At 40.7% G+C, this 12,528-nt stretch overlaps 1 protein-coding gene across 10 annotated transcripts in view; it reads left to right on the top strand.

Moving 5' to 3' along the window:
- The window catches only part of KAT6B (lysine acetyltransferase 6B), a 151,169-nt gene that overhangs the window by 88,507 nt on the left and 50,134 nt on the right, over positions 1-12,528 (top strand). For 8 of the 10 annotated variants that reach the window (XM_064145535.1, XM_064145534.1, XM_064145536.1 and 5 more), the window contains 5 exons: positions 174-405; positions 2,343-2,502; positions 3,094-3,360; positions 4,555-4,861; positions 6,672-10,559. In XM_064145535.1, coding sequence (XP_064001605.1) covers positions 174-405; positions 2,343-2,502; positions 3,094-3,360; positions 4,555-4,861; positions 6,672-9,157 — 3,452 coding nt within the window. In that variant the 3' untranslated portion in view covers positions 9,158-10,559. Of the gene's footprint in view, positions 1-173; positions 406-2,342; positions 2,503-3,093; positions 3,361-4,554; positions 4,862-6,671; positions 10,560-12,528 lie in introns of those variants that run through there. The other 2 variants (XR_010302633.1, XR_010302634.1) reach the window with 1 other exon arrangement.

Here is a 12,528-nt window from a genome sequence, read left to right as displayed (position 1 = left end):
TGACTATAATGATGAAAACCAAACTGCTCTGTGGATAGGATTTCTTTAATTGCAAGGACTACCGATTACATACTCACTTGTGCTGATATTTCTATTAATGCCAGTTTTCCTGTGAGGAAGTTCAAATTCTTCAGTTCCGTTATCTCAAAGTATTCTGATTCTTTTCCTTCTAGGCTATTTACTTTCTAGAAGAGAGGGTCAAGCAGGATCCCCTGAAAAGCCATTGTCTGATCTGGGTCGTCTCTCATACTTGGCTTACTGGAAAAGTGTCATATTAGAATACCTTAACTGCCACCATGAAAAGCAAATCAGCATCAAAGGAATGAGTCGAGCTACTGGAATGTGTCCACATGATATTGCCACAACCCTGCAACAACATAGCATGATAGATAAAAGAGAAGATAGGTCAGTGAATCCTGTTAAATAAAATAATATAATATAAAAAATACTGAGGCAAAACATTCACACTCTACCTAGGAAATAGTTGATGTGGGAAATGTCTGTGTAAAATGTCTGTTCTGTTGTTAAAATGAATGATAACCACCTTACTGAAGGAACTGATGCAGCCAGGTCTTCTTAATGGGGTCTCACATAAAGAGTTTTTCTCCCTAAACAAATGGTGGGGTTTTGGATCCTCTGTCGTGTTAAATGGTATTAGAAGAATCTGGCCATCTTGAAAGATTCTCTATGAGGAGTATTGTTTTATTTGTTTTATCATCAACTGTAAGCCAGTTCCTGACTCTCGCTCTGCAAATGTCTTGTGTGAATACCAGTGTGGGGAAAAATTGAGTTTGTGGGTGGCAAATCATCTTCCACACACTTTTTTTTTCAATTGTTACTGAATTCACACAAGCCATGGAATCAAATTAGCTCTAGGTGAAGTCCTCCTGTCCAAGATACTTGGAAATCAAGTTTCTATTCTAGGTTATGATCACAGTTGAAAATCAGTGCACTGGAAAAAAGAGTCCCTGTTTTGTGAATATCTTGCTTCTTAGAGGTCTTGATTTAGTAGTTTAGATTTTAAGGCAGTTGGGGTTTTTTTTGCTTATACTCATTTTTCATAAAATGCCTTAAATGACTTCCAATGGTATTTGTGTTTCTGAAGAGCTTCTGAATTCTTTCTGGATATTCCAGTCAATGGAAATTTCGTGCTTTTGTAAGGCAGAGCTGCCCTACAAACAATAGATTGCCTAAAAATCAAAGTACAATCAGGAGTAGCTCAGCCCCAGTGACTCTTAGGTATACCAGCACTAGAGTTCAAGTCTATTAAGTTTCAAAGTAGTAAGAATGCAAGCTTTCAAAGAAGAGATTGTGCAGCTTTTGCCCTGCAAATTACTATAGGCCCATAAAACTGACATTCAGTTAGAAAATAACATTATTTCGTCTCTAGGATTTAAAATGCTTTATGAACAAGGTCAGATAGTCTTTTTTCACAGGTAGTAAAGTGTAGACGAGGGCATGAACTGACCTGGCCAAAGGTATCCAGGTCTGTGCTTGAGCCAGGAGGAGGTCACATCTTTGAAATTCCTGCCAGATGCTTCCCTTGGGAATTGGGTATGGCTTCCTATGATTTCCTACATTTGGTTAACTTTTCTTACAGGAAGCGAAGGAGGATTTTGTCGCAGTTCTGTGAAAGGGCTTCACCTGATCTGACTTTTTAAAAAGCATTCTCAGTAAAATGCAATGTTTTAACACTTCTTGCTAAAACAAACCAGCGTTTTTTGCTGTTCAGAATTGTGTGGTTCTTTGTGCAGGATTTTGGTGGGGTATGTGCTGTGCTGTCACATTAGCCTTTACCTACTTTTCATGTCCTCCATCATTTCATAGTAACTAGAAAGTTCTCTGCTCCATCAGCATAGGACTGAGGTACATTTTTCTGTTTCATTGGAAAACTGATGTTTCTGACTTGCTTTCTTGTCCAGTTAGGTACTGTATTCAATGTAATATTGATGACTTTCTCCCTCTTTGGTTGATGATCCACAGTGTTTTCTGTTTGAGCTTGTGTGTCGTTTTAAAATCAGAAATTGTTCTGGTATTGACCAAAGTGTCAACACTAAACTTCTTGTTTGAGTTTAGAGTAGTTAACTGTAAAGCCTTTACTTTCCTCTTTGCCCTAGTAGTGTTCACTGTTAAGCTTTCACTTACTAAGTTGTTGCTTCCTCACTTCTCCTAGCAGACAGTCAGTACTGTGTGTTATCTATGTGTGCCAGCTGATATTGTTAGTTTCGTGTAGCCATTTACTCGTGTGTTTTTACAGGTTACTGTGCAAAAGAATTTAAACTGTAGGAAGATTGGTTTAGGTGATGACTTTCTAAAATATATAACTGCTTATTGGATTGTAGATTTGTAATTATTAGAAGGGAAAAGCTGATTTCAAGTCACATGGAGAAGCTGAAAGCAAATCCACGTATCAATGAAGTAGATCCTGAGAGCTTGAGGTGGACTCCTTTGTTAGTTTCCAATGCTGCAGTTTCCGAAGAAGAGAGAGAAGCAGAAAAGGAGGTAATAGCAGAAACTTCTTATTCTGAACTGCACTTTCTTTGGCATTCATGACTCTGCACCTTCAGCATTAGGCCGGTTTTGACTCTGACCGCTGGTTAATAACAGTAGGTACTGATACTGTTGTAATACATAATGTGTGGAAGCTGTGCGGCAAAGTATCCTAACTTTGAGGGGACGGATATGAAGACTTGAGAGCATGAGTCACTTATCATGGAGAGGTATTTATCAGTCCTGAGGTAGTCAAAGGGCATGTAATCAGATCAAATTTGGTGCACAGCTCAGAGGCTGCAGTGTCAATCGATTCTTTGTGTTATAAACTTGCTCAAAGTGATCCATGTCATTGGGCATGTAATGTAGTGCTAACAGACTTAAATCAATTCACTGCATCATTAATGGTGCTAAATATCCCATGAAATGCAATCATCTTTGGTTTGTTATCCTAACTGTTGTAAAGAAGCTACTAGATGAATCAGCTGGAATGTTCCGAGGTTAGCCAGCAATGCTAATCAGGGTTGACTTACCCTAACTCTTTAGAATGTAAAAGATTAAATGCCGTTTCAGTGACTTGTTATTTCAACCTCAACCCTTCAGGCTGAACGTCTAATGGAACAAGCTAGCTGCTGGGAAAAAGAAGAGCAAGAAATATTCTCCACGAGAACGAGCAGCAGGCAGTCACCTGCGAAAGCACAGTCTAAAAATAAGTACTTGCGCCCTGCGGAGAGTGTGGCAGCGGCGGGGGAGCGAGGGCAGCCCGCGGAGCAGCCCAAGGAAAGCAGCGAGGAGGAGGGCGGGGACGAGAAACGGCAGAGCTCCCCCCCGCGGCTGACAAAGCCGCAGTCCCTGGCCGTGAAGAGAAAGGTGCGTTGCTTCAGCGGCTGGGACGGCGCCAACTCCGGTTTCAGTCCGTTTGTTTTCCTCACAGTTGTCTGGGGCTTTGCGAACGTGTCCTAGGCTGTTTAGTCCTTCCTGTCTGCTCTGGACCCTGGGCAGTGCTTCCGTTCCCTCTGAGCGGCTGGTTGGTGTTTGACAGGGCTGTGCAGTCCTGGTGCGGCAAACCCGCAGGCTGTCCTGCTCGTTTGTAAACTGCTGATTGCCCTCTGCTGGTCGCCCCCGGTATTGCGCCAACATTTCAGCGGGTTTCTTTTTGGCTTTTTAAGGTGGAGCCCGGTGTGTAAAGGTTTTCTTTGTGTTCTTTTTGGTATAGGTGCTCCTTCCAGGGGAGTACTGCTTTTCTAAAACAAACGCTGTTAAATCACAAAGGCTCTTTCAACCCATATTCTTCTAGCTTTCAGAAGTTGTAAACGGTAGTTCTGCTTACTGCGGTGCTTATGTAATTTCACTGAAAAATTGCTACTTGAGTGGCTTAAATTAGTAACCTAAGTGTCCCACTCGTTCAGTCTCCTTAGCATTTAGTGCCTGATGAGAATTAGCGAAACTGGAGAATCCTTTTACAGTATACTTTGTGAGCATCCTTAAAATGAAAAGCAACTGTAAGTCTGAAAGAATGCATAGTGACAGAAACTGTCGAGTAGGGTTTTTTTCTTTATAGCATCCCACTACAGGATTCTTTTAGTGTATTGTTGAGGCACATTTTAAGCTTGAGGTGCACTCCCTTTGCTGTTTCCTACTTCCTGTCTGAAGTAGCATAAACCAGAAATATAGAGGAATAAACTTTGGTAGGTTGAGGGTTGTTGGGGGACTGTAAATCCACAGAGGAAAAATGTATAAATAGAATTTATTTAATATCCAATGAGTGTTCTTTGACAGGATTAGGTAAAAGTCATTTGCAGTATGAAGAAAATTGTATTCTTAATTTTTACTTGCAGAAAGGTTTGTGTGCATGTCTAGGGACATACCTATTTTAAATGTTTAGATGTTTCAGATTCTGTGTATGTGAGAATTGGATGCAGTGAAAGATTTTAGTTTGGTGGGTTTGCAATGAACAGTTTATTCTTCACTCACTTTACAAAAGCCTGATTTATTTTTGTATGTCCAGACTTGGGTAACAAAGAGGAGTGTAGGAAAAGTTATATGTGTGGAACTATTTTTCAGAGACCTTTCATACTGAAAAAGAAAAGGGGCCGTAAACGCAGAAGGATTAATAGCAGTGTTACAACAGAGACCATCTCTGAAACAACAGAGGTGTTGAATGAGCCATTTGATAACTCGGACGAGGAGCGTCCCATGCCGCAGCTGGAACCGACCTGTGAGGTGGATGGGGAAGATGACGACTTGAAGCCTGTGATTAAAAAAACATTTGAGTTTCAACCTGGGCAGCAGAAACAGGAGAAGGAGGAGGAGGAAGAGCAGAGCAAGGAGGAGAAAGATACTTGTTACAGGAGTGATGACAGTTGTACAAGTAAGCTGAAAATGTTCTTATATCTTCTTAAAACTATCAGGTGCCTTTTAAATGAAGTGTTTATTCTGGAATTTTTTCATGAGATGTATTTAGTTATTTCAGTCTTAATCTTAATAATACTTTCTGCTTAGAGGTTCTTCTGGAGCCATTATTCTCACATACTTTACTAGAGTTCAGTGGTGGCTTCAGGTTTCCTGTGTTTTGTTTCAGTTGTATTGACTTCCTTTCTTATACCTGACCCATTAAGATTATAATCTGCTTTTTGTGATCAGAAAACAAGTGTTTTCCAGTCTGAAGCGCTACAGTCCTTGTCATGTTGCCAAAGTCAACGTTTATGTCCTTAAAACAGGGCATTTCATACTCAACAAAGCAGAGGTATCACTGGAATATTATCTAATACTGGTTTTGTTGTATCCCTGCTAAAGGATACAAGCAAAAAGTAAGATTTGATTTCCACAGACACCTTTCTGTTCAGCATTGTTGGTAATTTGGTGAAATGTTTGTTGTTTCTGGGGCACAATAGGTTCTCAGTAGTACAATCCCAATTTTATTTGCCCAGAAAAGACAGAGATAGTTTAGCTGAGTTCTTTCAAAACTGCTGACCTGGTTTGATTTTCAAGGGTATTTCCTGGCAGAAAAGCTATTGGATGGCTAATGAAACTATTAATGACTTATTCAGAAAATCTACTTGTCCCTTGACCACCTGGCTCAAATTACACTTAGAATGAGTGAATGGATGGGTTCTCAAGTCTACATGTTTCCTCTAAGAATCCAGTATGTACTGTTTTAGTGTTTTAATAACGACATGTGGAGTTTAATCTTGGCTATCCTCAGTTGAGGGATCATGCACTGATTCCTGTTTTTAGCAGCTTTTTTGTTGCTACAACAACCACGCTTATGAATGTTGGTGCTGTTACAAACCAGTGCATATGTATGTTGGAATATGGCTGCTTTGTCCTTCTTCTCAACAGATCTGAATTAAACCAATAGCAGTAAATTCAGAGCGTTCCAGCTGTGCCCCAGTGGTTAAATTTGCACTGCTTTAACTGACACTGTGTATTTGTCTATGGACTATGTCATCACCTTAATTGACTGTAGGAGTGTGACAAAACTACAGTGAGAGGCAGAACTTGGCAGAGGAGTATCACTGAAGCCATTACACTCCCAGTTGCACAGCATGTGTATCCTAAGACTTCTCATGTATATGTAAGTGGTATCTGGGGAAAGAGAAGAGTAGACGAGTGAAGGTGTTTGGGTAGATTTTATAGTCAGTGGATTAATTTGGTGTTCTGACACACTCTGTGGTTCATTTCAGTTCTCTCGTGTGTATTGTTGGCATGATATGTTGCCTATGAAAATGTCCTAGAAGTAACCACTTCTTCTTGTGTTGGTGCTGAAGTGTGGCTGTATGCTTACTATGCCTTCACCTCCAGACTGGTCAAACAGGAAACTCCAGACACATGTTACTGCTGTCAGATAAGATTAATATGCATTAAGTAGATATATAAATTGCTGGCACATCTTTACTCCTAAAACAAAGGCTGGTAAATAATTGGACAGTGGTTTTGCTTTAGTTTGTGTCTTGTGATTTAAAACTCTGAGATTCTTCTAATGAAATGGTGGCTCTGATGCTAACTGTTAAAAGGCCACCAAACAAGTACAACTTAACTGTTTGAGGTATAGAGACTGTGTCATTCTTTCAGAGTTTCATAAAACATTTTGAGTTTGTTTTTCAGTTCATGTTTGAAAATACTTACTAGTTTGTGCAAGCTAAGACTTCTCTTTTGTCTCTATTTGTTGCCCCCCAAAGATAATACAGAGGATGTATCTGTGTTGGAAGAAAGCACTAAAGACAATCTTGAACCTTTAAAGAGTAAGCAGAATTGGCCCAAAGGAGTTAAACGTGGTCCATCTAAATGGAGGCAAAGCAAAGAAAGAAAACCTGGCTTTAAGCTCAATTTATACACTCCACCCGAGACTCCTATGGAGCCTGACTATCAGGTGCTGGCGGAGGAACAAAAGGAAGTAGCTGAAGATAAGTCCTGCTCAGTTCCTACTGTTACAGAGGAAGCAATTAAAGAGCCCCTTGAAGTAATGCCACCACCAGATGATGAGGTAAAAGAGGTAGAACCTGAACCTCTGCATCCACTCAGTGAACCCTTAGAAAAACAAGAAAATGATACGACGAAAGCTGGGGAAGAAGAAAGGAATGTAGAAGGCATTGACATAAATTCAAAAGATCAAGAAAAAGACAAAGCAGAGGAGGTGGTTCTGCAAAAAGAGGAGTCTGCACATTTGGAAGATCAGGAGGATGAGGAGGAGGAAGATGAAGAACCTTCTCACAATGAGGATCATGACGCAGACGATGAAGATGATAGCCACATAGATTCAGCAGAAGCAGAGAAAGAGGAATTGCCTGGCGAAGCTTTCAAAGACATGTTGGAAACACAGCAGTCTTTTTTAGACGTAAATGTTCAAACTGGTAATTCAAATCAGGAGGATTTAATGGATTGTGGTGTGGACCTTGCAGCCGACGAATGTGAAAGTGATCAGAAAGAACTTGCTACAGATTCAGACCCAGTGCCTGAATCTGATGATGATCACACAGATAACAACCCAGACCAAAAAGCTGGTGAGGAATTACAGTCTGAGTTCAAGGGAGAGAATGCTGAGGCCATGGAGATTGATTCAGAGACGGTTCAAGCAGTTCAGTCTCTAACCCAAGAGACAAGTGAACACGAAGATACGTTTCAGGACTGTGCAGAGACTCAAGAGGCCTGTAGAAGTTTGCAAAACTATGCCCATAATGACCAAAGTCCCCAAATGACCACACTGGATGACTGTCAGCAGTCTGACCACAGTAGTCCAGTTTCATCTGTGCACTCTCATCCCAGCCAGTCAGTTCGTTCTGTTAGTAGTCCCAGTGTTGCTCCTTTAGAGAGCAGCTATGCTCAGATCAGTCCAGATCAAAGTGCCATTTCTGTGCCCTCTCTACAGAACATGGAGACTAGCCCAATGATGGATGTTCCTTCAGTTTCCGATCATTCGCAGCAGGTTGTGGATAGTGGGTTCAGTGACCTGGGGAGCATTGAGAGCACCACAGAAAACTACGAAAACCCAAGCAGCTACGATTCTACTATGGGTAGTAGTATCTGTGGGAACAACTCTTCTCAAAACAGCTGCTCTTACAGTAGCCTTACATCTAGTAACCTAACACAGAGCAGCTGTGCTGTGACACAGCAGATATCTAACATAAATGGAAGCTGCAGTATGATGCAACAAACAAACATCAGTTCTCCTCCTACTTGCAGTGTAAAGTCTCCCCAAGGTTGTGTTGTTGAAAGACCTCCAAGCAGCAACCAGCAGTTATCCCAGTGCAGCATGGCCACTAATTTCACACCACCTATGCAGTTAAGTGAAATCCCTGAGACTAGCAATGCCAACATTGGGTTATATGAGAGAATGGGGCAGAGCGAATTCGGAGCGGGGCATTACTCACAGCCATCTGCCACCTTCAGCCTTGCCAAGCTGCAGCAGTTAACTAACACGCTTATGGATCATTCTTTGCCTTACAGCCACTCAGCTGCTGTAACTTCCTATGCAAACAGTGCCTCTTTGTCCACTCCCTTAAGTAACACAGGGCTTGTTCAGCTTTCTCAGTCTCCACATGCTGTTCCTGGAGGACCCCAAGCACAGGCTACCATGACCCCTCCCCCCAATCTTACTCCTCCTCCCATGAATTTGCCACCTCCCCTTTTGCAGCGTAATATGACTTCATCAAACATTGGAATATCCCACACCCAAAGACTGCAGACTCAGATGGCCAGCAAAGGTCATGTTTCTGTAAGAACCAAATCCACACCTCTGCCACCTGCTGCTGCAGCCCATCAGCCACAGATTTATGGGCGTGCTTCACAAACTGTGGCCATGCAAGGGCCCACACGGACTTTGGCAATGCAGCGTGGTATGAACATGAGCGTAAATTTGATGCCAGCCCCAGCTTACAATGTCAATTCGGTGAACATGAATATGAATACCCTTAATGCTATGAATGGTTATAGTATGTCCCAGCCAATGATGAATAGTGGCTATCACAGTAATCATGGGTACATGAATCAAACACCCCAGTACCCTATGCAGATGCAGATGGGGATGATGGGAACTCAGCCATATGCACAGCAACCAATGCAGACAGCACCCCACAGTAACATGATGTACACTCCTCCAGGGCATCATGGCTACATGAATACAGGCATGTCCAAACAGTCTCTTAATGGATCCTACATGAGAAGGTAGGCCCTTTGGAGAGACAGTCTACCGAACTGGCGTATGGGATTGATCTGCACAAATACCTTTTGGAGAGTACGATTTCAAAACCAGCAATTGGTGTGAATGCAAAAGCGTTTGTTGGCACCATTTCAAAGCTGTATGCAGCAGAAAGCCTTAGACAAGTTTTTGTTTGGTTGGTTTTGTTTGTTTCACTTTGGTTTTGTTTTGTTCTTAATTTTGTGGGACTTTCTTTTCTTTGGGAGAAATTCGGTTTTCCATTTTCTTCTTTAATTTCCTTGAGCTTGAAGTTCTCTGGAAAGGAAAAACTCATTCTCTGAACTGCAATTACACAGCAGCTGATGGTTCAGAGCCATTTTATGTGCCTGCTCCCATTGAAAAAGTGGATAAACAGACTCCAAAACTATCAGACAGTACTGGATCGTAAGCTTTTTCTCTCTCCTTTCCCCACATGTAAATGCCTTTTAGCAGTTCTTTTATTGTATGATTTTGTTTCTGAAGGTGACACTTCTGCATGCCGCTAATGTCTTTGTTAGTGACAGTGCATTTTGTAGTACTGTACAAGTGTTGTGCTTAACAGTAAGCCATTTCTTAATTTTTTTGCCTTGATTAGGTTACCCTAGTTTGAGGGGTAAAAAAAAACAAACAAAAAAACAGAACTATATTTTTGTTAATTATAAAACTTGTAAAAATTAATTAAGAAAAGAAGCTGCAATAGCTATTCACATTTTGGTTAGCTCAAAGGGGTTTATTGCTGTATGTTTAGTGTAAAGTTGAGACTATTTTCCATTTTTGTGACCAGTTTCTTTGGGGCTGAAAATAGGAAAAATGGCAGCTTTCTGTTTTATAAATACTGTTAGGATTTCTTTTTCCTGTTGATTGAAACATCTCAGTGTTTATTTGTCAGGTTTTGAAACATTTTCATAGATGTCCAAATACTTGGCAGGATTGAAAAAAAAGCAGTAGTGAATTTGGTGTAAAGTTGCTATTTTATGGAAATGCCTCTAACTTTACATTTTCATTCCATCTGTAGATTTTTCTATCTTTATAAAATATTGGAGTTATTTTTTAAGGGGAAAAAATAGAGCAGTAGCGTGTGAATAGCTCAAACGAAGCTTACAGATCGCATGTAAAAAGGCAAAAGTTATTTGTGTCTGTTTATATTGCTTCCTTTTTTGTAGCCTTTGTACCTGTACAGAGTGACTGTAAGGGCCAAACAGAAGAGGCTTGATACATGTAAAAATAGGACCCAGTGACACTCTTGTATTTATCTGTTATCTTTTTAGTCAGTCACTTAAAAAGAAAATCCACAAAAAAAACCCAAGAAAGAAAAATAAAACCTGCAAAAAACAACACCCCACCCCCAAGCTGTACATTTTAACATAAAATAAATTATGATGAGCCATTTTTAGCCTCTTGTGTCTTGTCATAGTTTGGTCTTGCATGGGAATTGCCTCCTGAATCAGTGTTTGTCAGTGCTCTCACATGCTCAGTCTAAAGCCCATCCGAGTTGATGGGGTTTGGATTCAGCTATTAGAGCCTAAGTGTAGGTTCCTCATCATAATTGCATACACTTTGTGAAACTAGAGACTATCTCAGATTATTTTAAAATAATCTTAATAAAATATTGAATAAGTACCTATTTAATACAAGATTGTCAATATTTCATGTATAGAAAGCAATAATACAGATGTACAAGTGTTGGTGACAGTAACAGACATGGTACTTGAGCCATAGCTTAATGATAGAATTGTCATTGCTGTTTGTCACTGTTGCTGGGTTAAAAACACTGCAGATGTGTGTTGAACCTCTGAGCTCTGCCTATATGCGTGTATATGTGAGCACACAAAGGCGTGTACACAGGAACGCTTCCAGCAGCAACAAGTCTGTAACAACCAGGAAGGCTTTTATACATGGAACTCTAGAGGAGACCAAGTTTAAATTGGGCCAATGTGAGTCTGCACCAGAAAAAAAATCCTTGTAAAAATGTGTCACAATTATTCTGATGTGGGTGTTGCCACCAAATCCCTGCTCTAGCCCACTGATGCTGCGGAAGGGCTGCTGGCTAAGGAGAAAGGATTGGTCACCTGTACAGAAAACTTCACGTCACCATGACAGTAGATAAAATGTCTTTGTAGGTGATAATTTATGGACTCAAAAGTCAGAGAAATGTGTATTTCTTTAAATGACCCCTTAAAGGCTGTAGTATTGCCAAATGAAGAAAGTGATGCTACAGATCCACATGTATTTTGTTGGGTGAGGCAGCAGTCTCACAAAGAGTAGATGCGAATAGGAGCCGAGATTGATGGGCAAGTGACAATCTGGAGTAACTCGGGTTCAGAATGCTTAATAAGGAGAGCAAAGATCTTTCTTTGTATACTGACACTGTCAAATTTGCTTTTTGAAGGCAGAGTATTTGTAGTGTTCAAACTGTGTGTTCATCTTCACAAAGTCACTGTCACTTTTTTTCCTATGCTTAGAAAAAGGAAAGTTGAACTCAACACAGGTAATGTGCAGCCTTTGCGTACAACTGGAACCTTGTGTGTTTGAACAATTGCATCCCAAAGTAGCACTGTGTTTTGTGGTGTTTCATTCATGTGCTTTTACAGGGATTGAAAAAGGCACCTGGGTCTTTACTCGCTGCTGTTTAGTTTCAAAACCAGCACCATACAGGCAAGCCACCCTCTGAAACAGAGCATCCCACCTATAGCACGTTACTAAAACTCTGTATTTGCAATATGGATTAAAAGTTGGGTGGAAAACATTGTACTATTTGTGCACAACAAGCAGTTTTTCAATATTACTGTTTTTTTATTTCAGGGCTGAATTTCTTTCAGAAGGACAAATTGCATCATCCTTGTGACTATTTAGCTGTGAGTTGCATTGCTGTGCATACTGTGTTACAGGAAGGGCTGCTTTTTGCTTGGCAGATCTGCCTCAGTATTCTGTGCATTGGGGTGAGTTTCAACGGTGTGCTCTAGCACTGTCCCACATTAGAATTAACTTTGTCTTTTAATGGCTCAGAAGAATTCTTCCCGGAGTTGCAGTAAATGACTCTTGGGAAATGCTGGTGTCTCTGCCCAAGGACCTTAGTCTTTGGTTTGACAAATAGAGTACTTCATAACACCAGTGATATGCAAGGAAATAAAGTGCACTCATTCTGCATATACACTGTTTGCAGAGCTGGCTTGTGGATCAAGTCAGTGCAGCTAACAATTACTTGGTTAGCTAGTTAGCAACTTGCAAGAGTTGCCTACTTTGTGGGAGCTACACGTTGCAGAACTTTTGCTTTCTCATGTAGTCCAACTGATTCTGTAGGATGGTAGGGAAAAAAAGCTGGGAAGTAAGACATAAGTATATTTACTTCAGAATTGCTTTGT

This window comes from Pogoniulus pusillus, chromosome 6 (genome assembly GCF_015220805.1).
Source record: "Pogoniulus pusillus isolate bPogPus1 chromosome 6, bPogPus1.pri, whole genome shotgun sequence".
NCBI lineage: Eukaryota > Metazoa > Chordata > Aves > Piciformes > Lybiidae > Pogoniulus > Pogoniulus pusillus.
Note: the sequence above shows the minus strand (reverse complement) of the source record. Positions and strands in the feature narration are given on the sequence as shown.